This window comes from Dermochelys coriacea, chromosome 12, assembly GCF_009764565.3.
Source record: "Dermochelys coriacea isolate rDerCor1 chromosome 12, rDerCor1.pri.v4, whole genome shotgun sequence".
Classification (NCBI taxonomy): domain Eukaryota; kingdom Metazoa; phylum Chordata; order Testudines; family Dermochelyidae; genus Dermochelys; species Dermochelys coriacea.
Window position 1 is genome coordinate 7,337,298 of NC_050079.1, and position 27,273 is coordinate 7,364,570.

Genomic DNA, 27,273 nt, shown 5'->3' on the forward strand with positions numbered 1-27,273 from the left:
CAATTAGGTCAGCAAAGGAATTCTTCCAGTGACGTCGCTAGGGCCACTTGGAGAAGTGGGTTATTGACACTGATGGAAACCCCACACCATTGATGTTGCGGGCATCGCTGTGCTCGGGTGGCACAGCTGCAGATGTGCTTCCATAGTCCATGGCGCAGACAGGCCCAGAGTCCCAGGGACCCCCCGGGCCAGGAATTGCTCACCACATACACTGAAGCTGCTACATCAGCAACTGAACAGAGACCAGGTAAAGTGTGATCTAGTGAGAACGCAGCAACACTAGAACAACTGTGATTCACAGGGGTTATATTCTTTAATGTGAACGCTCCTTTCCCCATGGCGCTAGAAATCGGATTTACTGGGTTTCATATTTGTTTAGTCAGTCCCCTGGAAAGAGCCAACGAGGACACATGGTTAGGTTGGTGCATGGCAATCACTAAGAAAAAAGCCTCCCTCTTGCATTGGCCGGGAATCAAACCCGGGTTTCCTGCGTGGCAGGCGAGAATTCTACCACTGAACCACCAATGCTGCAGCTGATGAAAACGGCTTCTCCAGCTGTTTTGTTCATGCTGCACACATGGTGACAGTCAGGAAGTTTCTGCTTACAGTCCTGCTTTGGAAACATCTAAGAAAGTGCTGGGATGTGCCTTCCCTGGCTGTAGCCCTGCAACCTCCCAGCAGGGCTCCAGCCAGGGAAGGAAGCGTTGGGATATGCCAAGCCTGGGCCTCCAGTGCCAGGGCAGGGTGCAGCCTCTGTGAGCCGTGTACATTTTAACTGAAAGAGAGCCACAGGCGGCTTACCATCCATGGTTTGGCCACCCCTGCCATATACAAACTAAACTGCCAACCCCTAAATCCCAGACAAGAGTGATCACACTCCCATGACTTTCATGAATTTTGCTATCTTGGCTACTAGGATAATGGTGTTGCCAGCTGTGGATGTGTGGCCTGAAAGCCCTGCATGAACTATAAAATTCATTTGTTTCTGACAGCAGTCATCTGCATCAGTGTGTCCTGACCCAATGGCAAAGAGGTGATGTGAACTAAGTGAACCTATTTTCAACATCCCTGCAGAAAATGTGATTGAGAGTCAGTGGATGATAATGCTCAAGTGCAATCAAGACTAAATGTTTTGACAACAGGCACATCATACCATGTAGTGACTTGACAGGAGACTGTGAAGTACTGTTGCTCTTCTTATTAGCATTGTGAACACTTGCATGTCCTCTTACATGCTGCCCCAAAGATTCATTGACTCCTAGGATTAAGATAGAACTGGGAAATTCACTACACAATGCCAGGTGTGATGCCATTGCCTGCGGTCACTGTGACAACAGTCTACTAAGGACAGCTGTGTCTCTGAAGTGGCCCCACAGGCAATGCCAGGCAGGGTCAGAGAGTGTACCCCTTCACATGCCAGTGGAGACTGGAGGGCACAGTGTGCTGGGATGCTTTTGTCCATCCTGGCATCATGGCTGAAAAAGCATGCAACGCACTTCAGGATATGAGGAGTGACTGAAGGTAAGCTGGGTTTTTGCCAGATTTTGACATTTTGCGCAAAGGTCAGACCATTTTTTACTCAGGATTTGGTGCTGACAGCGCGCTCGCTCTCCCTCTCACACACCCACCCCCCCACACCATGCTGCTGGCTGCTCCAAGTCTACCTGTACCAGGTTACAGGTTTTTGACCAGCATAGCAATATGGGTAGTACACAGGTTTAATAGATCCTGAAATTTGGTAAATGTATGTAGGTTCCATCAACTTGATTGTAATTGGTTTCAACAATTATTTAGATGCAGTTTTAATGTATTTCACCTGTGCTGTGATTCTTCGGGGCAGTTTTACAGTCATTTGTATTTTGAATGTTTCTTTCCTCTGTTTTCAAAATGTTAACACAAACAGGAGAAACCGAATATGCAGCAGAAACAGTGACACAGACTATGCATACTGCTGTCAAGTGTGCAAAGACAACAAAATGAAAAAGGGGAGGGAGAGTTATTCTCTAACCTTTCCTCACTTATCCTAGTTGCTACCAGACATGCCAAACCCGTGTGGGGGACCACAGAAATTGGGCTTGTTTTTGGCTTAATTGGTTTGTGCGCTGCTTGTTGGCTAGTTTTCGCTTGCAACTTTTTAGGCTTGTACCTTGTTTTTTTGATCGGCTCCCAGCAAGCAGGGGTGCACAGTGTACAGACTCAGACTGCACACTGGGGGAAAAAATCTACTCAGAGCGTTGGCTTGTTTTGGCTTTGTTTTCTTATCTTCAAAGAGGATTTATTTTCCACAGCTGCTGGGGAAGAGAAACTCAAACGAACCGTACAGGGGAGCCATGAAACTGATTACACTACATGCTTTCTGAGGCAGAAACAGTCTGTCTTTTTTTTTCCCCCCCTCTTTTTGTACTGCGCCTAGCACAATGCAGTCCTAGTCTCTGACAGGGGCTCCTGCATATTTCCACTTAACAAATACACATGGTACTGTCAAGTGCATAAAGGAAACTGAAGAAAAGTCAATTATGGTGACCTTGGGTTTTACATTATAGTAGAAGGCAAAATAATTCAGACAGAAATGTGATTTTTCAGATGACAAAGTCCGTTTAAATACTTCAGTAGTTGGCAAGTGGCAAAAAAAGTTGAGATGCACATGACCTCACTCAAGTACCAGTACAACCCAAGTAGTGTGCATTACAATTCTCCTCAATCCCAAATAATGAAGCTTACAGGTACCTATGCAAAAGGCAAGAGGAATTATATACTCCAATTATATACTGACATAACCCACAACCAGGAAGAAGGAAAAATCATTTCACTGCCACAATGTAAATGCCCAAACAATAGCTTCCAGAGACAACCACTGCATTGCAGCCATTTGACTTTAGACTGAGCAAGGGCTATATTGAGGCTAGATTGCGCATTGTAAAGGGGCATGCCAAGTTACAACACTCAATGGTTTCTAGGATTTAATATTATGGAAGCACTCGGGCCTGGTCTACATTTAAAATTGAGTCTGACATAGCAGCATCGCTGAGGAGTGTGAAAAATCCACACCACTGAATGTTGTAGCTATGCTGACCTAGCCCCCAGCATTGAGGCAGTGTTCCTACACCAGATGGAAAACCCCTTCTGCCAGAATAGGCTGTGTCTACACTATGTGATTGTGTCAGTATAGTCCCTGCGGTGTAGACGCAGCCTCAGGCTCCAATCAGGAGGAGCAGATCCACTGTGCTGCATGCTGTACAAACAAAAGACAGATCAGAAGGTCTCTCTTGACTGAGGACACAGTTGTGAAATAGGATTTGAAGTGCCAGGAAACGCAACACTTTATATGCATTTAGCCGACTGGACAGCAGCAAAAGAACGGAAGCCATGGGAAAAGAGTCCGCTTAATTGATTCTGATGGACCGATCTGCCCAATCACACATCTAATAAATGGGTCCCATGTTGCGCCTCGCAGGTGCTCTGTCCATCAGCTCCCCAAAGCCTTGACTGGAATATGTCTGAATAGGCAGCCCTGGGACATGCAGGTGAAGCACCAAAATGCTAACTATTTGGGTGCCATCCTGACAAAGCCACAATGAAAAGGGACTCACCGCTGGAGGTCACCTCCTGCTGGGATAGGGATTCCTCCTTGTGTTCCATCTGGAGGCTCAGGGATTGCTTGCCCTCATCCTTTTCGTCATCTTCTGGGATGACCAGCTTCATCAGGCTCTGGTTACACACATTAGCTACCTCTTTGATGCCTGAGCAGAGAGGATGTAAGGAACAATCTAATCCAAGATGCTTTACGCTTTAGACAAGCCATGCAGCAGGGACCCAGAAGAATGCATCAGAGCCATTCCCCCTCCCTACCCCACATAGTTCCCACCCCCTGTCTAGCCATGATAGCATCCCTGTAAGCTATACATTCTGACAGCTGCCCTCTCACATTACTGCCCCCCACCCCTTTTTGGGCAAGGATGGGTGAACTATATATTTCTGGCAGAAGGGTTGGCTAATTCCTTGTGTCCCACCTCAGCAACCCCTGAATCCAAGTAGCGATCCTCTGCTCTCACATCACACCAGAGTGCACAGCTGGAAGTGTCTGCTAAGGTGACCAGATATGTCCTGTTAAGTGATCAGATGTCAGCGCTCACATTCCAGAGATGGGGCAGCTCATCCTGCTCGGAGGCAGTGCTTCAAGGAGACTCAAGCATCATTATAGGAAGGGGCCATTCCTGAGTTCACACCCTCGTGCCCCAGAAAGGGTGATTTTCCCAGGCTAACCACTGACTGACACCAAGGGCCAGCAGTGGCCCCATTACACATGCAGCATGTGATTTCCCTCCTCCCCAGAGATCTTACCTATTTGGGTTCCCCTTCTCCACAGGCCTGGTCATGTCATTTAAACCCACCTAGTGGCTTAAGGAGGGGTAAGATTGTAACAATCTGTTTCTTTCCCCCCCTTCCACCAAACCCTCTCTGGCCAGGAGAACTGGGATTAGTTCTCTGAGGAGCTTTGACAATGCCCCCAGAATACCAGTTCATAGCTGCATATGCTTGGTGATGACTGCATGACCGAGAGGAAGCAGAGACATTGGGGTATGGCAGCAGTGCCTGCTTCCCCTGATCTGGGTAACAAGGATACTCTTTTTCCGGTCATCATAGGATAGGCATGGCAGAACGGCGGTCAGGATCCCTGAGGAGTAGGGCAGCATCACCCGACCAGCCAACTGGATGAATTCCCTCATCCAGCACATGGCTGTCAGCTGAATCAGATCATCTGGAAGACAGGGACCAAGGAGAGCTGAGGAAGAGGCAAATGGATCAAACTCAACAAGTTACCCAACATGCACAACGAGATGACACTTGGCTTCTGGTTTTGGTTTCATCAGCGGGGTCATAGTGAGGGGTGCTCTCCCAAAGATCTATCCTCAAAAGCCAAGAGTAGCTGGATGTTAAAAATGCTTCGTGAAAGTGCTAAATGTAGACATGTGCTGGTAATCATTAGGCTTCAGTGTTAACCCTCATTGACATTCATAAGGGCAGTACATGCATCAATTTTAAGTATTTATAACATGCTCCTCACCACAAGAATTGTGCACCTAAATCACCACCACAACATAGAGGCCCATGTATGCTCTACATGCCTCCCTCCTTCCCCTGAGGCTGTTAGGGGATTTACTGCTTAACTCTCCAGATTCTACTGCAGAGTAGCAGTTGAAGAGGCCTGTCTGCAAACACAGGCAGACAGCATTGCACTGGCTCCCACTCGGGGTCTCTTTCAGAACCACAAGGGCTAGGAAGATTGCTTTAAAGAAAATTTTGAAGAAACTAATGGGGCCAGCAGAAGGGTGACTGCTGGTATGAGGTACCAGCCTGGCTGCACACCCAGCTGCCCCCTTCTTCCCACTTGGCCTCCAGCCCCCTCCACACTGGGGGTTTGTCCTGATCCAGCGACCCACTCACCATCAGTGTGAACACCCAGTCTAGGCAGGAACAGCCTCTATTTGCGCAGATTGTGCAAACCCCGGCTTGAGACCTGAGTAAGCTGCACAAGTGCAGATCACGGCTCATAGCAGTTTACCCTGCCTCCACCCAAGGCTTGCAGCATTAGTGCAGTTAAGGCAGGGGGAGTTGCTGATGGCTGACATTGGGGTAAACCTCAGTGAAGAGGCCACAGACATAACAGGATGCACGGAATCAAATAAAACCCTTTAAAACTGTTCCATCAATAACCTAATTTACACCAATTCAGTTGCTCAGGCCTAGGTGCCACAAAGTTACACCAGTTTTACTAGAAGTGTTATTTTATAATCAATACCAATTTAGACAGAGAAATGAAACTTGGCACTCTAAAACTGAGGCAGACCTAGTTTACAGGCTTAGCTGGCATGGGTAAATTCAGAGAGTTTAAATAGATATAATCGCTTTCAAATCAAAATAAGTATTTTTGGTGGTTTTTGTATGGGGTGTTTTATCCATGTTTATCAGGTAAAACCTAAAATGAGAAACCTTAAACATATTATCTATGCCACAGAAATCCTGAGGCATTTGGGCCTAATTTCTCAGACCTTGGGACACCTAAAATGCAGTGGTGTGCCTTGACACTTTTAGCAAGGCATGCAATTCTACAATGGTGTGCGAGGTCACATTGCATGGAGGACACCATTGTTTTACAAAGTGATAACTCCATGCATGTTTGGGGTCTGGCAGAAGTGTCCCATGGCCAAAGTCATATTCAGGGTTTTCGTGTTCTTGTGGAACGGAATTCTGGAGCGTGCAATGCAGGCATTGCATACAAACACAGCACGCCACTGCCTAAATCTCTAAATAAGTGTCCTTGGTGCAGAGTGCCTGCAGATCCCATTACGGGCTGTCGAGATTTGGGTGCCTAACTTTAGGCACTGCTGGTTGAAGGGCTGGCCTAAGTGTCTGACAGCATACCAGAGCCCGGTTTCCAGTGTAATGGATCAGCAGTAGTAATTCACAGGGATGACAGCATTAAAGGCTACGGAGCACAGCAGCATGCCAAAGACCCAGTCTCGCTGGCCATGCTTCTAGCCCTTGGGCCATTGCCTGAGCCCACCTTCCAGCAGGGGCAGCTCCGAAGTCTTTTATCTAATAAAGTCAGGAGGAACCTGTTTAAACCAAGGCATCTTTCCAAGCACATTCTGCTGAGAGTGAGAAAAAGCATTTCCAAGCATGGGACAAACCAGGGCCTGGATCTGCAGCGAGATCTCCGGTCACTCCAATATCACTGGTACAGCACTGGTGGAAACTGTCCTGCTGAGCAGTGACATTTGGGACATCAATATGAGGGATCCCATGTCAGGGACATAGCCCCTGCTACTGTCGCTATACAACACTTGACACTCAGGCAGAAAGGGCGATAGAAAGCTGGCATCCTGCTCCATTTTATTGGCGGAGAAACTGACAACCAGTAGACTACAGTGGTGAATCAACCTGAAGGGTGATAGGCAAGTGCACTCACTGACAGCTTCACACTGTGCCCACTGAAGGCACTGGTAAAACTCACCCTTTTCCATGGGAGGGAAGTGGGGGCAGTGGTGAGTGCTTGTGAACCCCACCCCTCAACATTTTTAATTCCAGACTATGCTGGTAAGTGAACTGATACTAACTGCGTATGGTGCCTGGCTTCCTAAACTCTAACACTGGGATCCCATGTTTGGACCAAGAATGCAATTCTCCGCCAGCTTTAATCAAAGAGCTTTCCAAGTATATTCCATGGTGGGAAGTTCCCCAGGACAGGATTTTCAGAGCCCCATGCAAAGCAACTCATCCTCCCTTTGAAAACACAACCCTGTCCAAGGCCTGGTGCTGGTTCAGCCATGAGCAAACCATGATCCAACACAAGTGCTGTGTTGGTGCTGGGATTGTAGCCTGTTTTCTCTGAGGGGCGGGGGAGCTGTAGAGAACTGTGCCGTCTACACCATTAACAGACTTCAATCCTGAATCAAAGGTTTTGGTCACAGTCACAGGGACCGTGGCTGCCACCCAGGCTCCATCCAGCATGCTGGGCTTTGCACACTCACCAGAAGCCTGACAGTGAATCACTAGAATATTGGCCATTTCTGCAAACTTGACGCTGGAAGGATTCTTCTTGATCTCTTTAAGGAATTCCCCGAGGGCCACCTCACACCTGCAGGGCGGAAGGACAACCAGTCAAGAGACTCATTCTCAGCCTATAGAACATAGGGACCATACACCAACCTTCCTGGGTACATATGAACGGACATCAAGAGCCAAGGCATCACCAGTTACGTGCTCAGACTCACTGCAGCTATCTTCTCCCACCAGCTGTGGTGGTCAGCACTCATCCTATCAGGCACATGCGTATGAGTTATCCATACTCTAGCCCAGCTTGAGAGAGAGCAACCACATTACAAAACAACACTGGCTGCACAGAGCAACTGTGTGAGCTGCACAGACCAGCTGCGTCCCCACCGTGTTATTGAGCTTGAGCATCAGCAGCATTTAACCTTCAACCCACATCCCCTGCCAGCCCAGCTAGCTTGAGTTTACAGCACCCCTGTTATTGAGCCGTGTGTGAGAACAAGAGTTGGGTTAGGGGCTACACTCAAGTTACACCTCAGGCTAACTCTGCCATGAAGACAAACCCATGGTGAGCTGCTGCCTCACTGACCCAGTAGTCAGCATCTTGCCTCTCAGACACCATCTATGCCTGGATCAGAGCAGCAGGAGAACCATGCTCTACATCCAAGGTTCTCAAACTGGGGTCGTGACCCCCAGGAGGTCGCTAGGTTATTATGTGGCAGGGTCATGAGCTGTCAGCCTCCCCGACCCCAACCCTGCTTTGCTTCTAGCATTTATAATAATGTTAAATATAAAAAAGAAATTTTACACTTATAATGGGGGTCACACTCAGAGGCTGATTGTGTGAAAGGGGTCACCAATCCAAAAATTTGAGAACCATTTTGCTCTTCCAAATCCCATCCTCCATCCTGTCTGGTGTCCTGGAAGGAAATTCGTTAAAATGCCAGCAAAAAGTTTGGGAACTGCTGCTCTACAGTCAACTCTGGCCAGAGTGAGCTGGGAGCAGCAGCATGATGCTGGCCTAGAGACTTCAGCCCATTTATTAAGACAACCAGTTTGCTCCACCTTGCAATGAAGGCTCCTTTGAGCCTTCGTTACATAGCTCTGGTTTGTGGACCGTGGGCGAGACCGACTATGGAGCAGACAGCACAGTTTCACCCTAGCCCCAAGGCAGGGAAATCTGTGCATCTCTCACCAGCCCCCTCCCCAAGTGTTTACCCAGTGCTCTGCACCCCCCCACACTCACATCTTCCGGATCTCTTTGCTGTTATCTCCCAGGATCTGGAAGAGTCCATCCAGGATCTCTGGCAGGTAATCCAGGAGATTAATGTCAGGCACCGACTCTAGCACCAGGATCTAACTCAAGGAAGGAGCAAGGAAGACAAGAAAGAGTCCTAGTGAGTTTCAGAGAAGACGAGAAGTTAAACAAACAAACAAACCATCCCAGAAGGATGCTTTGGTGCAGGAGTAGTGAAAAAATGGAGGGGCACGTAAACTTGGTAATAGTAGGTGGTACTGTAAAGAGCACAGTTGTCGGAGCTGGGGGTGCTGGACTAGATGACCTAATGGGCTCTCCATTGCAAGGGGCAGTGCAGGCCAATGGACTAAGGGCTTGGCTACACTTCCATTTTATAGCACTCTAACTTGCTGGCTCAGGGATGTGAAAAATCACTCCTGAGCGCAGCAAGTCTGAGCACTTTAAAACGCTAGCGAAAACAGGCTCCAAGCGCTGAGAGCCATACTCCCAGTGCTCGGAGCTAATCCCCTCATGGAGCTAATCCCACGACAAAGCTTTGAAGTTTCTAGTGTAGCCATGCCCTAGGTACCAGGGAACATGGAAGTTCTCATCCCAGCTCTGTCACCACATCCTGTGCACTAGTCAATCCATGACACCCGCCCCATCCGTAAAACAGAGGGTATCTACCCTCCAGGCACTGGAAGAGTTGTTTGCGCTCTTACTTTGAGCATACAATGTGCTATGTGTTTTCATTATCTTCTAGGACTCTACAAGTCCATGGCAACAGGAATGAGGAGAGTTACTCAGCCAACAGCTACGGCCAACTGCAGGAAATAAGTTAGGAGTGACAACCTTTTAAGGAGTGAGTGAGTTTGAGGACAAGACAAACTGAACATCATGCATCTACATCCTCTAAGTTAGAGCAGGACATGTGCCTAGACACTATGATGATGGGCACACTGAACCCAAGCTGCAGTGCAGCCACAGCTATTTGATAGCTTTCGTTAGAACTTTTTGGAGGACAAGAGCTCGACAGCCCTGGGCTACAGCCATATCGCCCCTTGCTAGAGCCTCAGCAGTGGGTCAGATGGCAAAAGTGGTGTGCCATACACACTTACCCAGGATATGATGAACTGCCGGGCATACTGGTTGTTGGAATAAATCCTCTCCCGCAGCAGCGGGATGAAACCCACGAGGTCAAACTTGTTACTCTCAGTCACAATGTCCTATGAAACAACCACCATTGATAGGTTAGGGCAGGGATGGGGCTTGGCCCCCCAGTGCTCAGACCCTATGCACCAGCGCAGACACCAGCTGGCCACTTCCTATTTTTAGTGGGTCAGGGGCTGAACATATTTTAGAAAGCAAAAAGTCACCCACAGTGGATAGGGCTCTAATCAGCCAATTCTAGGCATGGGCGATGACTCACAGCTATTGGTCCTGGAGCCAAAGGACCACAGGGTGTGTCCTAACTGGTCAGCGAATCAGGCATCCTCCCTCCACAGTGGTCAGTACTGAGGTTTCAGAAACAGGTGAAGACTTGCTCCCCACAATGCACCAGTCCAATTGCACAACCCCGAACATGGATGCAGGGGGAAAGTTTCCTTGACTCACGCACTAATCAACTCATGCCCCACAGCCTGTGACTGAACCACCCTGATATGTAATGAAAAGCGTCCCTAGTCCTTTTTAGGGCTCACCTACACTATATGACTGATCTCCTGCAACAGTGAATCCCTTTGCTCCAGTCTTATGGGACAGTGGACAGGAGCGTGAGAGGAGGGCTGGACTCTCCCACAGTGACCTCTGCTACCTCCCCAGCAGGGATCTCTGCACCATGCCAAGCGCTGGGCTGGCATTTGGGAGCACGGAAGGGAGCTGTCAAGGGGCCTGTTAGTCCTACGAGTTAGGAGGAGGAAATTTGGAGGTTTGGGCAGGTAAGAACCACACTGGACATAGATCAGGAACTGGAATTAATGGCTCCGACAAGAGACAGCAGCTTCTACTCTTCAGACAGAGCAGTCCAGCTCACCTGCTGGAACAAGGAACCCAGACGAGAGACAAAAAATGGTAGAGACCCCACTCTGTAGCCTGATGCAACCTACTGATCACAGTGGAGCCTTCCCCCGGGGCAGCATGGTGGAGACAGGTACTCCAATAAGCTTTTCATTAACGTTCACCCATTGCTGTGTTAAAGGCAACTCCTCCCTCCCCGCAATAATACTTCAGGTGTATGAAGCCTTAGCATGGAGATGGCCAGCGAAGCAACATCTCATTCCATCAGAGCAGCAGCCTACAGGAAAGAGAGCGATCTCCACAGCCACAGAATGAAGTTGCGATGGTATTGGCTGGTACAGCCTCCTGGAAATGTAACAAATGTATAACTCTGTCCACCATCCCCCACCAAGGGTCTTCTGACATGGGTTCCCTAGGATAGTCAGCTAAAAGAAGGGAAATGGGAATTACCTTGAGAAGTCGGTCCAGTAGTTCAGACCCACTTTTCACATTTGGGTCTGGATCAGCAGCAAGCTGCAAGTTACAAAAACAAAAATGCCATCACAGGTTCCAGAGAAAAAGACAAAACACAAGTGTATTTGTGCTGGGTTCCTAGCAGTGCCCAAGACTGTTAGCCATGAGAAGACATCCCTGACACTTGTACAGGTTAAATCAACTTCATTTCTTGCCAGCAGTTTCCTTTCAGACTAGAAGTTGAATGAGTTTCCAGGAAGGGGCTGGGGAGATGGTTGCATGGGGCAGAGCTAGGTTCACAAATCTCTGAATGGAAGGTGTGACCCAGGCAAGAGAAGGTGGACAAACACTAAGCCTGATCTGAAATGCCTGAACACCACTTCCCGGCTGCTACCTTCAGCTCAGCTCTCTTCTTGCAACCAGTGAGCAAGGGACAGACACAGCGAGGGTAGCGGCCTAAGCCTTCTGCAGACATTCTTATAACAGCAGGGCCAAATGGCCCCAAAGCCAAGCGTGCCTGCACCCTGTCTTGCAGCAGGAGGGATCTGCACCGGTGGCCCCTTTAGTAGGGTGACAGGACACACTGCACCTTCATGGGGGAGGAAAGGCAGACACAGGGGAAAAGCTACTTACCTTACTCAGGCCATCAAACAGCACATTGAAATGTGGGAGGACAGAGCCCCTGGCCACCTTGACGATGTTATACAGGGCCTCGCAGGCATAGTACCGCAGTCGGCTGTCAGCATCATTGAAGCAAGTCAGCACCGGCTCAATCAGCTCCTTCAGGTACAGCCCAGAATCCTGATGGAAGAAAGACTGGGGGTTAAGGCTAGTTCCCACTTGGGGTGGGAACAGACTGACCTCTGGCAGTGTATGCCATACCACGGCACACTAGGACATGGCCACGGGTGGCAGTGCCACGAGGCATCGCCGCCTTCACAAGCATTGGCTCGTACAACCAGATCATACCAAGTGAGTCTGTACCATCTCACCATGGCTCATGATTCACAGGGAGCTATCAGATTAGTATTGTGAATGCCACTGGAGGATTGCAGGCCTTGTGCTGCAAGTTCCAGCACAGGAACGGAAATCACTGCATTCTGGCTCCCTGATAATGCCAGGATCACCATTATGACGTATCCATGGCGAGACAAGTCGTTAAGACTTCTTTGGAACAGTGATAGTCCCATTCCTGAAACCAGAGACTTCAAAACACATTCATCCCATCACAGGAGATCACATGTCCCAAACACTGTCGCTATCAGGTTTGAGCCTAGACTGAGCCCAGGCTCGTAGCCAAAACTAGGTATCAGAGGGAAATCTGACCAGATGGGTTACTACCCCCTAGCTCTCGGACCCTCATGCATTAACTATGGTGCGACGTTATCTGATTAAAATATGACTGCATGAATCCTTGTTGCAGCCATTGTTATATATTTGCAGCAAATTTTGTATAAAGGTTGTCGAGTGAGGTCTATGAAAAGGTTATGTTTTGCTGGTTATGATTATGCTATCTGTATGCATGTATCATTTTTGTATGTGAAGTACTGGAATATCCATCAGCTTTACGGGGATTGTCTACCCCATTTTTTGCGGTTTACCCTAATTAAATGACCATAGGATAACTATCCCCCACTGAGACACTGGTCACAGCCAGATATGCCATGTAAGATATCTGCAAAAATATCATCATTTGCCAGATATGATCATCTTGTTTACATGTTTGGATCACCTTTGTATTAGAAGTTATAGATATGCATGTGTCTGTATTTCAAACTTGTGCTATGCTTCTGGGTGACACCCCTACACAGTTTGGCATCAGCACTGCCTACCCTGCTTGATGGCCCATTTGTGACATTGCACTCCATGTGTTTTATGGAAATATGCTTATGAATATGACATGACTGGAATATGCTTTATGCTAAATAACCCTTGTAGGGTGTCATTAGAAAGCCTGTAATCTACTAAGTGTGTTCATCCTATTTGTTTGCATGTATGATTTCTATGTTTGGAGTTAGGAGAATAAGGTATAAACTTGTATAACTGATGCAAACATATTAAGTGGAGGCCATTAAGGGTGCTCCAGAAACAGTTACTTGAAAGTCTTCCTGTGTACCTGTGGGCCAGCCCATGGGGAACGGAGACTAGGGGTCTTACAGTGACATGTGGCTATGCCATCTGATAATGAAATCCATCTGAAATCCGGTACTTTTCCATTTAGAAGGAGGGGTGGGGGATCCAGAGACAAAAGATTCCTACCTTGTGCCAAAGCTATAAAAGGGGGTGGAGCAGGACAAACAGGGTGGCCAGTCATGAGAAAACCTCTGCTTACCACCTGAGATGTCTGCTGGATCTAACAAAGACACTACCAGGGGAAAGGACTGGGCCCAGACTAGGAAGGAGTCTAGTCTGTGAAAGAAGTTTATTGGAACATCTTTGAGGGTGAGATATTGCCTGTAATCAGTTTAATGTATTAGGCTTAGACTTGCGCGTTTTGTTTTACTTTGCTTTGTGACTTACTTTGTTCTGTCTGTTATTACTTGACACCACTTAATTCCTACTTTTTATACTTAAAAAAATCACTTCTTTATTAATAAACCCAGACTAAGTGATTAATACCTGGGGGAGCAAACAGCTGTGCATCTCTCTATCAATGTTATAGAGGGTGGACAATTTATGATTTACCCTGTATAAGCTTTATACAGAGTAACTGATTTATTTGGAGTTTGGATCCCATTGGGAGCTGGGTGTTTGGGTGCTGGAGATAGGTGACCAGCTGAGCAGTTTTTGGTTAAAGTCTGCAGCTTTGGGGGCGTGGACCGGACCTGGGTCTGTGTTGCAGCACGCTAGCATGTCTGGCTCAACAAAGCAGGGTTCTGGAGTCCCAAGCTATCAGGGAAAATGGACGCAGAGGTAATTTCGGCACATCAGGTGACAGTCCCAAGGTGGTCTCTGTGACTGAACCCGTCACACCATTAAGGACTATCAGCTATACAACTGACCCATTGAGAGAAGGCAGATATACTTTATGACTCAGCAAGGCATGCAGGGATATGCCTATGGTGAGAAATCTATGGCTTCTAAGCCATGTGCTGGGCAACTTGTGTTTAAAACAAAGGAAGCGCAGGCTGCAGGGCAAGAGACTATAAAAGGCAGCTCCATCTTCTCCATTTTGTCTTCAATCCTACTTCTAGCCTCTGAAGGAAACTTGCTACCAACTGAAGCTCTGAACAATGGACTGAATGACCCATCCAAGCTGTGAATGTACTCCAGAGACTTAAGACAGCAGGTTTATTCCATCACTGCTACAAGCCTGAACCAAAAACTTCGCCATTACTGTATGCAATAGATTCCTTTAACCAATTTTAACTCTCACCTTTCTCTTTCTTTCCTTTTTTTCCATAAATAAACCTTTAGAGTTTAGATACTAAGGGATTGGCATCAGCATGATTTTTTGGGTAAGATCTAAGTTATATATTGACCTGGGTGTGTGGCTGGTCCTTTGGGATTAGAAGAACCTATTATTTAATGAGACTGGTTGCAAAGAACCACTCATCTCTGAATCCAGTGGTTTTGGTGGCGATATAAGAACTAGAATACCTGAGGAAACTACCTTTATGTTTTCTTGTTAGCCAGTATGGTGAAACAGGAGTTTACTTTTGTGGCTTGTTTGATAAACCTTTTAAAGAGAATAACCACCATTTTTGGGTTCCGTTTGCCCTATTTCTCAGCAGTTCGGCCTGAATTTGGCACTCTCAGTTGTGACCCACTAAGGCACAGTTACCAGTATGGCACACTGGTTTCTAAGGCCCTGTCCCTGCAGAGATTTGACCAGTTATTCCCAGATGGGATGACGTGCATTGGAATGAGCAGAGAGATGGTCATAAGAGAAGAGTATTGCAGGAGTGAGAAATACTCAAATTGCACTTGACTGGTCCAGTGCTATTAGATTTATAAGAAGTTTTTGAAGACAGTTTTTTGTTTTCACCCAATTAGCCAAGCACCTCCCCAAAAGCTCTAAGTGCCTTTCAACAGAAAAGCACAAAGCATGACGACTTCCACCCAAAGGACTTCCTCTCATCACAAATACCCATCCCCTCACACCATTCTGCTTCTTCAAGATGCTGTCACCCACCAGAGATAGAAACTCCCCACCTGCCCCCATTTCAAATGACTCATCTTACCCTCTGAGGCAGCGCCTGGGAATAGACTGTAGTATGCCCTTAGTAGAAGGGCAACAAATTTGGACTCTGCTGGGGCAAAGGAGAAGCAAGTTTCCATGGAGATGGCCTTTCACCAACACACTCAAGCTACTAACCTCCTGTTTAAGCCAGGAACCAGGGACAATAGTCCTATTGAAGCCAACAGTGACTGCCAAGTCTCCTGCCAGGTCTTCTTGCAATTGTTCAGCAGAAGGTTTCAAACCACACATCTTTAAGCCATTTGATTTCTATGGAAATTCATCAAGTTTAGGGCTAGAATTCAAGCCATCCAATGGAGGAAAAAAAAAAAAAAAGTCTTTCCCTATTCCAAAATACTGATGGGGGGAGTTGAATATTACCTCAGTTGTGCATGTGAGACGCTAACAACCAGGGAGACCTTCTGGTGTCTCGGGGCACAATCTGGCCTTGGGTCATCCTAAATATTCTCAATGATTTTTTAAGTTTTTTCTTATACAAACTAAAAACACCCTGGTGTTCTTACTCTGCTGGCTCAGCATTAGCAAGTCAACCAAAACCTCCTTCTTAGCACTGAAGAACGCATCCAGGTTGGTATACCAGCTTAAAAAAAAAAAGTTAAGTTGATAGTGTCCTTTTAAATGAAGTGTAAATTAACACAGGACTTTGTTTAGCATCTAGTCAACTTCAGCAGATGAATTAAAAGTACTTTCATGAACTATACCTGCCTCAGTTCACCTGGGAATGTGTGAGACTTTAAAGTCACATTTCCATTTTTATTTTATCTTGTGCTGCTATATGAAATATCCACACAAACAGAAATTTGTCTGACTAGCCTCAGATATGATTTTTCTTCTAATCTAATCAGCTATAACGATCCAAAGTGTTACTTTTAAATTATTGTAGGTGAAGAATTCCAGACAACTCTGATTTTTAAGTTGACGTCACCCCTGTAGAGTAAGGAAGAATGTCTCAGTGTTCACTAAATGGATAGTGAAAAAACCCAGAACAGAAAGAAAGTTATTTCCAGGCTAAACAAGTAAACAAAGTTTATATTAATGTTTTTATATACCTAAGAAGTTACTGAACTGCATCCAACAAAAGATTTCCATAACACTTGAAAACAACTTTTAGTTACTTTCCCATCCAGCATTGAAGCCACTTATCCCAGAAGAGTACAGAAAACAAGATTTGTAGTTTAGAACTGTAAGAGGACACAGATTTGAGAAAAAAAATCAAGATACTGTGGTGCTGTAGATAAGCATTTTTTAAAAAAACAGCAGCGAAAGTGGTAGAATTTTAATAATAGCATGAAGAATCTGGAGTATCACCCACCAGCAGATCCTGATGATTTTAGAGGCAATTTAACATTAACTCTGAGCCCTGGCCTTCTTTACAGTGTATCTATTTTAGCTGGTTAGTGACTCACCATCTCATTAAATGGGAATTAAAATCCTACCATGTGTGATTTTATACAGGAATAGCTTGTCTCTAGAGTACTGTGTTGGGCTGAAATGCAGAATGAAATGCTATAAGAAGACCTTACTTTTTCCTTCCTCCCTCATCAAGACATTTCTGATAACTAAATGTGTACCTGATCCAAAGCCCATCGTGACTTCAGCCTGTGGATCACATTGTTCATGGACAAACCTCCCTGTTTTACTGAGCACAAAGCTGGATCCTGCAGCCATTACTCAGTGCTTTCATTGAGGAGAATGGTATAAAGGACCTAAGGAAAGAGGAACAGGCCCTTAATTTGAACAGAAACTAGTTACGTTTCCCCTTGCACATAAATGCTACAATAAGATGTCAGTGCAATAGCACAGCACTGGGATGCATGTCTATTTTAGTGACTACTAGAAGTAGTATTCTAAAGTCCAATGGAAAGATGCAGTGTAAATTGATGTAACGGCTTACCGTTGTCTGTGCAGCCCATCATGGTTTGGTTAAGCCTCTGACTGGGGCTAGCCTGTATTCTAGCTATGCTTTAGTCTAGTTAAGGTCCTGTGTATGATACAATAAACACCATGTTGTGGGACTGAGTGGTGCAGGGCTATGTTTCATCATAAGCACATGGCATTAACATAATTGAGACACAAAGATGGTTTCCCTGCGGTATCTTCCAAAGCCCAGGCAATGCTGAAATGTCTACTAAGCTCCCAGACCTGATCCCACACCTCCAGTGTTTGGTGGCGTTCATGGCTTTTGCCTTGAGCATCTCATAAGGAGCAGAGTAACTTCTGCTGCCTCTTCTGAGGTGGACAGAAGACAGTCTCCTTAGACATGGCTTGTAACATTCCTGTTCACATCCTTCCCCAGCCCAGCACCAGTGTTAATTTTTCATTCTCTCCCCAGCATCCAGAGTTTGCCAATTACAATTAAATGTTTCCATAGAGCAGCCGGGGCCTAACACAGGGCTAGGATGCACACCCTCTCCTGGGTGCACTGGTGAGCGCTAACTCATGAAGCAGGCCATTGACATCAAGGAGACTGCTAGGGGAACACTTTCCAGCAGCCTGTAGACCATAGGGAACAGATGCTCACATGCAACAGTGACAGGCGGAATCAAACAACTAGGACCCCTACCTTCCCAAGAGCAATGGAGCAGGCTGCCAGGCCGATGAGCCCCCCTTTCCTGCTGTGAGGGTGCTGTGAGAGCGCGAACTCTTGCGACAGGATCTGGATAACATGCTTGATCTGCGCTGCATTGTTCTGAGCCACGAATTCTCGCACCAACCTAGCGGAGAACAGAGGGTAGGACAGAATATCTTGGCCTGGCTTCAACAATACATGGTTTAGAGTCTTGTGCACTGGCTACCAGACTCCTCCAGCCCAGGAAACATGGACAGGATGGGAATATTCATTACAAAGACCCTCAACTCAAGCCCTCTGGTGAAAGCCAGCAACTAAAAAACAAGGCAGATGAATGAGTAACTGGCTGCTCCTCACCCCTACTTCCTCATTTACCCATGCCTCGCCTTGAAGTGGTCCAATCACTTCATGAGACAGTGTGGACTCGCTTCCTCAGGGGGAACCTCTTTATCTGTGACTTATCTAAGGACAGAGGGCTCATCCCCTCTTCTGGTCCTTCAACTACCCCAAAAATCCCCTGAGCACTGGGCTGGGGCAGGCTCCCTAAAGATCCTCAATGTCTATGCAGCCTTAACCCTGCAAGACTCAGCACAAGCATTAACTGCTTTCTACAGTTATCACCCCCCAGCCCTCCCAAGAGCAAAAGGCACCCTCCTCCTCCTCATCCCAACCAACAGAGGAACACATGTGCACTTACAAACCACAGAGACTGGGAGTTATGACCCAGAAAGATTAGGAAGAGCATTCAAATGCATCTCAATCTCCCAAACTACTTGATGGCTTTGCATTAAACTTTCAAGGGGGATGCTAAACTGAAGCAAGATCTCATGTGGGGTTTCAGGCAACTTAGTTTTGGCAAAATTGGGGGGGGAGGGGAGAAAGTGGGCCACAGGTGAAGCTTTACCCAACATAAACCCAGAGAAACCAACAGCTCTCCAGAGTTTTACTAGCTGTTGTACACAGATCTCTGTATGAGGTTTCACCTCAACATTTTACTGCCATTGCTTAGTGGTCCAGCATTCATTGTTATGACTCAAATGGACAGGGGCAAACATGGATGGCCCCCGTCTAATCTGCCCTCCCTGCATAGATCAGAGCAGAACAAGAGAGGCATACAGTGCCTTAAAATTTGTGGAATTTATGCTCCCCAGAGTAAGTGAACTCCACTTTACAGGCCAGGTAGCAGTACTTTGCTCGCACTACCTAGAGATACTCCCCAATCCCCTTCTAGGCTGGCACTCCCCCATGCCCTCCAGCCTGCAGTCTACCGCATGGATACTAAAGCCATTTCTACAGAACTGATCTTGGTTGGCTGGCTGACAAGGAAACTCCCCTAACCAAGGTCTGGTCTACATTACAAGATTAAGTCGAATTTAGCCACATTAGGTCGCTTTTATAAGCAATGCAGCTACACAACCAACTCCACGGACCTAAAGGGCTCTTAAAATCAACTGCTGTACTCCTTCCCAGCGAGGGGAGCAGTGCTAAAATCGAACTTCCTGGTTCGAATTTGGGGTAGTGCAGACCCAGCACTGTGCAATTCGATGGTATTGGCCTCTGGGTGCTATCCCAGAGTGCTCCAACGTGACCGCTCCGGACAGTACTTTCAACTCTGATGCACTAGCCAGGTACACACGAAAAGCCCCGAGAACTTTTGAATTTCATTTCCTGTTTGGTCAGCATGGTGAGCTCAGCAGAACAGGCGACCATGCAGTCCCAGAATTGCAAATGAGCGCCAGCATGGAGCAAACGGACATACTGGATCTGATTGCTGTATAGGGAGAAGAATCTGTGCAGGCAGAACTCCAATCCAGCAGAGGAAATGCTGATATATATGCCAAAAATCACACAGGACATGGCGGAGAGAGGCTACACCAGAGACACACAGCAGTGCCACGTGAAAGTTAAGGAGCTCAGGCAAGCCTATCAAAAGGCTAAGGAGGCAAACGGTCGCTCTGGGTCAGAGCCCCATACATGCCGCCTTCTATGATCAGCTGCATTTCATTCTGGGGGGGACCCTACCACTACCCCAACATTGCCCATGGACACCTGCCGGGGGGGGGAGGGGGAGTCTCATGGAACACAGAGGAGGAAAAGGAGAATGTGCAGCAGGCAAGTGGTGAATCTGTTCTCCCCGGCAGCCAGGACCTTTTTATCACCCTGGAGCCAATACCCTTCCAAGTCGTATTGTTCCCAGACCCTGAAGGTAGAGAAGGCACCTCTGGTGAGTGCACATTTGTAACTACACTACAGGGGTTAAAAGCAATTGTGTTTAATGTTTGATTTGCCCTGAAGAATTGGGATGCATTTGCAGCCAGTACAGCTACTGGAAAAGTCTGTTAACATGTCTTGGGATGGAGCAGGAATCCTCCAGGGACATCTGCATGAGGCTCTCCTGGAGGTACTCTGAAAGCCTCTGCAGAAGGTTTTTGGGGAGGGCTGCCTTAGTTTGTCCTCCACAGTAAGACACTTTACTGTGTCAAATCAGTAGCAAGGAGTCTGGAATCATTGCAGCACAAAGCATGGCAGCGAATGGTCCTGGGTTTTGGTCTCATTCATGCAACATTCAATCTTTATCTTTCTGTGTCAGCCTCAGGAGAGCAATATCATTCATGGTCACCTGGTTGAAGTAGGGGAATTTTTGTAAGGGAACAGTAAAAGGACCCCATTTGTGCTAGGCTGTTTGCACTTGGCTAAAAGAGGATGGCCATGCGGTGGGGGGGAGAGGTGCTGCACATCCAACCCCAAACTGCAGCCCCTCCTTTTAAATGGCGAACCCAACCGGCATTGCTTGCTCTGGGACAGGATGGCGCTGCAGTTTGAAGCCAACCTCGTGTACTCTGGCTTACCATGGCTGCCTGGAAACCAAATTCTGCTGCCCAGCCATGTGTGATGTGCCACCATATTGGCAGGCGCTCAATTTAAAAGGCAAAATGTGACCTTGTACCTAAAACACATGTGCTGTCTGCTGCGAATTAATTGATTCACTGTGAAAGAGTCTCCCTTTTGTTCTCAGAAATGTAGCTTCTTAAATTGTACTCTCCCTTTTTATCTCCCTGCAAGTGCAAATGTTTCTATGCTCCCCATATCAACTCCATATCCCCGAGGTTATTGCAGATTAGAAGGTGGGGGGGAAAAAACACCCCACACTCGCGATGATATGTTTTCAGAGCTCATTCAGTCCTCATGAACTGATGGGATACAGCTGAATGCATGGAGGCATTCGGTGGCAGAGGCCAAGAAAGTGTACAGTGAGCATGATCAGAACATGCAAGAGGAGATGCTGAGGCTAATGGGAGAGCAAACGGTCACGATGAGGCATCTGGTGCAGCTGCTGGAATGACAACAAGAGCACAGACCCCCACTGCATCCATTGTATAGCCACCTGCCCTCCTTGCCAAATTCTATATTCTTCTCACCCAGACACCCAAGAACACGGGGGAGGCTCCGGACACCCAGCCACTCAACTCCAGAGGATGGCTCAAGCAACAGAAGGCTATCATTCAAACAGCTTTGATTTGTAATGTGGCTACAACAAACAATGTGGTCTGGTCCTTCCCTCCTCCCCAACCCCTCCAGGGCTACCTTGTCAGTGATCTCTCTTATTTTTTTTTTAAATAAATGAATGAATGGCTTCAAAACAATAGGGACTTTATTTCCTTTGCCAGCTGTGGTCCAAGGGGGACTGGCTTGCAGAGAAGCACATTCACCAAAGGGGGTGGTTTTGCATCAAGGACAAACACACACAACTGTCACACGTAGCCTGGTCAATCATGAAACTGTTTTTCAAAGCCTCTGATGCACAGCGCACCTCGGTGTGCTTTTCTAATTGCCTGGCTGTTCAAAACTGGCTGCCAGGCGATTTGCCTCAACCTCCCACCCCACCATAAACATCTCCCCCTTACTCTCACAGATATTATGGAACACAGAGCAAGCAGCAATAACAATGGGAATATTGGTTGCACTGAGGTCTAACCTACTCAGCAAACAGCATCAGTGCCTTTTTAAGCATCCAAAGGCACAGTCTACCATCATTCTGCACTTGCTCACCCTATAGCTGAGTTGCTCCTTAATACTGTCCAGGTTGACTGTGTATGGCTTCATGAACCATGGGAGCAAGGGGCAGACTGGGTCCCCAAGGATAACTATTGGCATTTCAAAATCCCCAACAGTAGTTTTCTGGTCTGGGAAGAAAGTCCCTTCTTGCAGCTTTTCGAACAGCCGCAGAGTTCCGAAAGATGCAAACGTCATGCACCTTTCCTGACCATCCCATGTTGATGCCAGTGAAATGTCCCTTGTGATTCATGAGCACTTGCAACACCATTGAGAAGTACTCCTTACTGTTTATGTACTGTTTGGCAATGTGGTCCAGTGCCAAGATAGGGATGTGTGTTCTGTCTATCGCCCCACCAGTTTGGGAAATGTGCAGGTCCTAGAGGATGGCTTTGCTGCATTGGGGTTCCCTGAGTCATTACCCTTGTTAGCAGAAGATTGATTGCCTTGGATCACAGCAGCCTTCCCCCCCAGTAGATTTGCCACTCCAAATTGATTCCCGACTGACTGGTAGCAGTCAGGTGCTGCAAACTTCCACAGGGCTATCGCCACTCGCTTCAAGTGTCAGGGCAGGTCTCATCTCGGTATTCCTGCGCTTCAGGGTGGGGGAAAGCGACTCAAAGTTCCATGAGAGTGGCCTTACGCGTGCAAAAGTTTCATAGCCACTGGGAATTATCTAAAACCTGCAACGATATGCGGTCCCACCAGTCTGTGCTTGTTTGCTGGGTCCAGAATCAGCATTCAACTGTATCAACCTGCCCCAGTGCCACCATAATATCCCCATTGCCACATCCCGTGCTTTCAGGAACGTTTGCGTCCATGTCCTCCTCACAATGTTCCTTGTGCTGGCGGCTCCTAGCTACGCTCTGCACTTACTGTATGATAATGCGCGAGGTCTTTACAATGCTCACAAAAGCAGTGCGCAGCTGAGCGGGCTCCATGCTTGGCGTGCTATGGCGTCTGCACGGATAACCCAGGAGGGGGGGGGGGGAAGGCAAAATGATTGTTTGCCATTGCTTTCAAGGACGGAGGGAGGGGAGACTGATGACATGTACCCAAAACCACCCGTGACAATGTTTCTGCCCCAGCAGGCATTGGGAGCTTAACCCAGAATTCCAATGGGAAACAGGGACTGTGGGATAACTACCCACAGTGCACCACTCCATGAGTCTGTGCTAGCCACAGTATTGAGGACACACTCCACTGACCTACTGCGCTTAGTGGGGACGTATATGATCGACTGTATAAGATCGCTTTCTAAAGATTGACTTCTATAAAATCAACCTTATTTCATAGTGTAGACATGAGTATCTTCGTAGGGAGGTTAGTGAAATCACTAAGGCTTTGTCTACACTAGCACTTTGGCTGGTCAGGGTGTGAAACAAAACACCCACCCCCTGACAAAAATGCTAGTGTAAACATAGCCTAAGCGTGCCTTCATGCATTTTAGGTTAATGCACTTCTGAAGTGAATTCTGCACTGGCTATTCCAGGCTTCTCCACCACCACCTATATCAAGAGTAGGCAAACTTTTTGGCCTGAGGGCCATACTGGCGTTGCAAAACTGCACGGAGGCCCGGGTAGGGAAGGCTGTGCCTCTCCTAACAGCCTGTCCCCTGTCCCCTATCTTCCCCGTCCTGCTTCCCGCCCCCCTCAGAACCCTTGCCCCATTTCCAATGCCTACATGCAGAGAAGCCTCCAGTTTGACACCAAGCTGAAGGGTTAGGTCCCATTTTAGAGCATGACACCTCCCCCTTTTTTGCAAGAGTCAAAATTAGATTCAGTCAACTCCACTTATAATTCCTATTATACCAAAAGTACTGCTGGCATGGCAGTAACTGTGATGCAATGGAGATCGTGGAAAGAAAAATAAACTTTTGTCACTCATGTTACTGAACATGTTGTCTTTGCCATAGGAAAGAGGACATGGAAGGTTTTATGCAAGAACAGTTAGACACAAGGCCACACTGGTGGCTCAGTGGTAGAATTCATGCAGGAGGCCAGGGTTCAATTCCCAGTCAACGCATACATAGAAACAGCCATCTTTGAATCTAGCCCAATGGTTTTCAAACCTGGTCCTGGGTCACAGAATGTAAGGCACTGGGCCGATAAAAGTGCTGTCCAGCTAAGGCAGGCTAGTCCCTACCTGTTCTGACACCACACTGCACCTAGGAAGCGGCCAGCAGCAGGTCCAGCTCCTAGGCGCAGGGCCACAGGGCTTAGCGCACTGCCTGAGCACCACTCCGCATTCCCGCTGGACGGTTCCCAGACAATGGAAGCTGTGGGGGGCCATGCCTGCGACAATGGAAGCTGTGGGGGGCCATGCCTGTGGGCGAGAGCCATGCAGAGCTGCTTATACGCCTCTGCCTAGCAGCCGGACCTGCGGGACTGTCCTGCCCTGCCCAGCCCTTGAACTCCTGGCAGGGCACAGTGCGGTCCACAGTGCCAGGAGAAGCAGGAAGCCTGCCTTAGCACCCCCACTGTGCCACTGACTGGGAGTAACCCAAGGAAAGCCCATGCCCAAATCCCCTGCCCCAGCACTAAGCCCACTCATTCCTGGACCCACGCCGCAGCCCACACCCCAGCCCTGACCCCCTCCCAAACCCCTCCCCCCCCCCCCAACTCAACTGGGTCTCCAGGAAAAAAAAAAGTTTAAAAGCCACTGGGCTAGCCCAGTGTCCTGTCTGATAGCAGCCCACACCCGAGGCTTCAAAGGCAATCAAGCAATCAACTATCCCTGGTTGTCCACTCCCAGCATCTAGCTGTCGGAGGCTTAGGGAAACCCAGGTTATGGGGTTGCATCACTGACCATATTGGCTAATGGCCATTGATTGACCTATCCATGAACTTTTCCAGTTCTTTTTTGAACCAATGCATAGTTTTGGACTTTTCAACAGACCCTGCCAATGAGCAACATCCACAGGTTGACAGTTGTGTGAAAAAGTTTCCTTATGTTTGTTTTAAATCTGCTGCCTATTAATTTCATTGGGTGACCCCTGGTTCTTCTGTTACATGAAGGGGTAAATAACACTTCCTTATTCACTTTCTCCAAACCAGTCATGATTTTAGAGACTTCTCTCATAGCCCTCCTTATCTGTCTCTTTTCCAGACAGACTAGCCCCAGTCTTTTTAATCTCTCTGCATATAGAAGCTGTTTCACATCCTAATCTTTTTTGTTGCCCTTCTCAGAACCTTTTCTTATTCCAATATAACTTTAAGATAGGCTAACAGAATTTCAGTATTCAAGGTGTGGGCATACCATGGATAAACTTTAAAAATAAAAATAAAAACACCTCACCCCTCCCCAGTTTTTAAGGCACTATTTGCAAATTCAATTTCCTGCCATGAAAACAACACTTGAAACCAAAGATCTTAGGACTTGCACCTCAACTATTTATAACAATGTGAACAAAGTTTTCAGGTAAAATGTCCCCTACTGTACAGAACCCACTGCCAAGCTGTGCTTATGTAGTTACTGTACTAGCCTATGACTGCTTTAGATCAACATGTTCCTACACACAAAACCCAGTGGAATGTGGCTGAACAGTCACCCAAATCCTCAATGCCACATCTGCATAAAGGGCTGCAGCAGTATTCTATAGACACCAGACCAACAGAAGGGAAATCTCTCCCTCTCCTCTCATTAGACTGGTCTTTTACTCATCCCCCCTCCACTGCTGCTGATGGGGCTGCATCACTGCAGCCGGACAGATAGAATGCTGTAGACTTGGGAGAGGGATCCAGGCCAAGGATTTAGGCACCTGCACGGAGAGGTTCAAGCAGTTGGACCATTGGTGGTACAGTGGTAAAATTCTCACCTGCTTCGGTACCATCGGTGCAGGCTACAGTGATAATACCACATGCTAATCCCACTGGGAAACTGAAATCCAGACTGCCATAGCAGTAATGAGTACAGTGACAGGGAGAAATATTACACTCTCCCCTAAGAAGGCTTCCCCTGCTAAATGAACATTCTGTGATCCTAGGAGAAGAGTCACCTAATAGGTTCATTTCATGCATTTGGTTCATTTTGAGCAGGATTAACATTAGCTCTGGTCTTGTTCATTGAAAGCAGCTGCCCTTTTTAGAATCATAGAATATCAGGGTTGGAAGGGACCTCAGGAGATCTAGTCAAACCCCCTGCTTAAGGCAGGATCAATCCCCAATCAAATCATCCAACAGATTTTTGCCCCATATCCTTAAATGGCCTCCTCAAGGATTGAATTCACAACCCAGGGTTTAGCAGGCCAATGCTCAAACCACTGAGCTACCCCCCACCCCGCTTTCCATTCAGGGGGACCCTGGACACTCACACAAAGAGAAGAGCTTCCCACAGGGTCTAAACTAGGAATTCTGCTTAGAAGTTGCCTTTTTAAATCAAAAGCTTTCCTTCAAAAGCGTAATGCAGTAACTACATCTCTAATGAGGGAGAGGGCTGTTTGTCGCTCAAGCAGCATGAGACCATCAAGCCAGAGAAAGCATTTTTCCATTTGGATTTAATAACCAGGAAGAATTTATGAGGGGCAGATCTAAAAGCTTTTCTATACAGGGACTCTCGGGACAGTTAAGACAAATTAAGTGCACTAAGCCTCTGTGTGGATGTTCTCCCTCAGTTTTAAGTTAAGTATGTTTGCACTGCAGCTATGTAGACACCCACAACAACAGAAGGAGTTTCTCTGTTGCTATAGTCAATCCATCCCCTCCAGAGATGGTAGCCAGGCCAAGAGAAGAATTCTCCCATTGACCTAGCGGTAGCTACATCAGGGCTTAGGCTGGCTTACTTACACGCCTTGGAATTGTGAATTTTTCACACCCCTCAGTGACGTACCTAGGTCAACCTCAAAATTTTAGGTGGAGATCACACCTTAATCCCCTCTGAAAGAAGGCCACTTTATTCCTGAATGAGAGCATCCACACAGGGGTTCATGCACATTAACATCACAACTCTACTTAGTTTGCCTTAACTTTCCTGGGTTTCCCCTTGTAGACAAGCCCAAAGTGTGTTTCCCTTATCCAGGACTTGACGAGTTTGACAACTACAGCAGAACCTCAGAGTTATGAGCACAAGAGTTACAAACTGACCATTTGGAACTGGAAGTACACAATCAGGCAGCAGCAGAGAAAAAAAAAACCAAAAACACAAAACTACAGTTCAGTACTGTGTTAAATGTGAACTACTAAAAAAGTGGAA

The 27,273-nt window shown here is 47.2% G+C and overlaps 1 protein-coding gene and 1 non-coding gene across 10 annotated transcripts in view; both read right to left on the reverse strand.

Moving 5' to 3' along the window:
• The window catches only part of VAC14 (VAC14 component of PIKFYVE complex), a 185,528-nt gene that overhangs the window by 147,486 nt on the left and 10,769 nt on the right, over positions 1-27,273 (reverse strand). For 5 of the 9 annotated variants that reach the window (XR_006275199.1, XR_006275198.1, XR_006275200.1 and 2 more), the window contains exons 2-10: positions 18,025-18,175; positions 15,579-15,710; positions 11,894-12,061; positions 11,258-11,320; positions 9,910-10,017; positions 8,801-8,910; positions 7,533-7,639; positions 4,625-4,759; positions 3,591-3,740 (exon numbers count right to left, since the gene is read on the reverse strand). Coding sequence is in view for 6 of the 9 variants with exons in the window: in XM_043495198.1 (XP_043351133.1) it covers positions 3,591-3,740; positions 4,625-4,759; positions 7,533-7,639; positions 8,801-8,910; positions 9,910-10,017; positions 11,258-11,320; positions 11,894-12,061; positions 15,579-15,710; positions 18,025-18,175 (1,124 nt within the window). In the remaining 3 variants the exon portion in view is untranslated. Of the gene's footprint in view, positions 1-3,590; positions 3,741-4,624; positions 4,760-7,532; positions 7,640-8,800; positions 8,911-9,909; positions 10,018-11,257; positions 11,321-11,893; positions 12,062-15,578; positions 15,711-15,821; positions 15,878-18,024; positions 18,176-27,273 lie in introns of those variants that run through there. The other 4 variants (XM_038368166.2, XM_043495202.1, XM_043495201.1 and 1 more) reach the window with 3 other exon arrangements.
• On the reverse strand, positions 458-528 carry TRNAG-GCC. Its single transcript has one exon. It is a non-coding gene; the product is annotated as a tRNA-Gly (tRNA).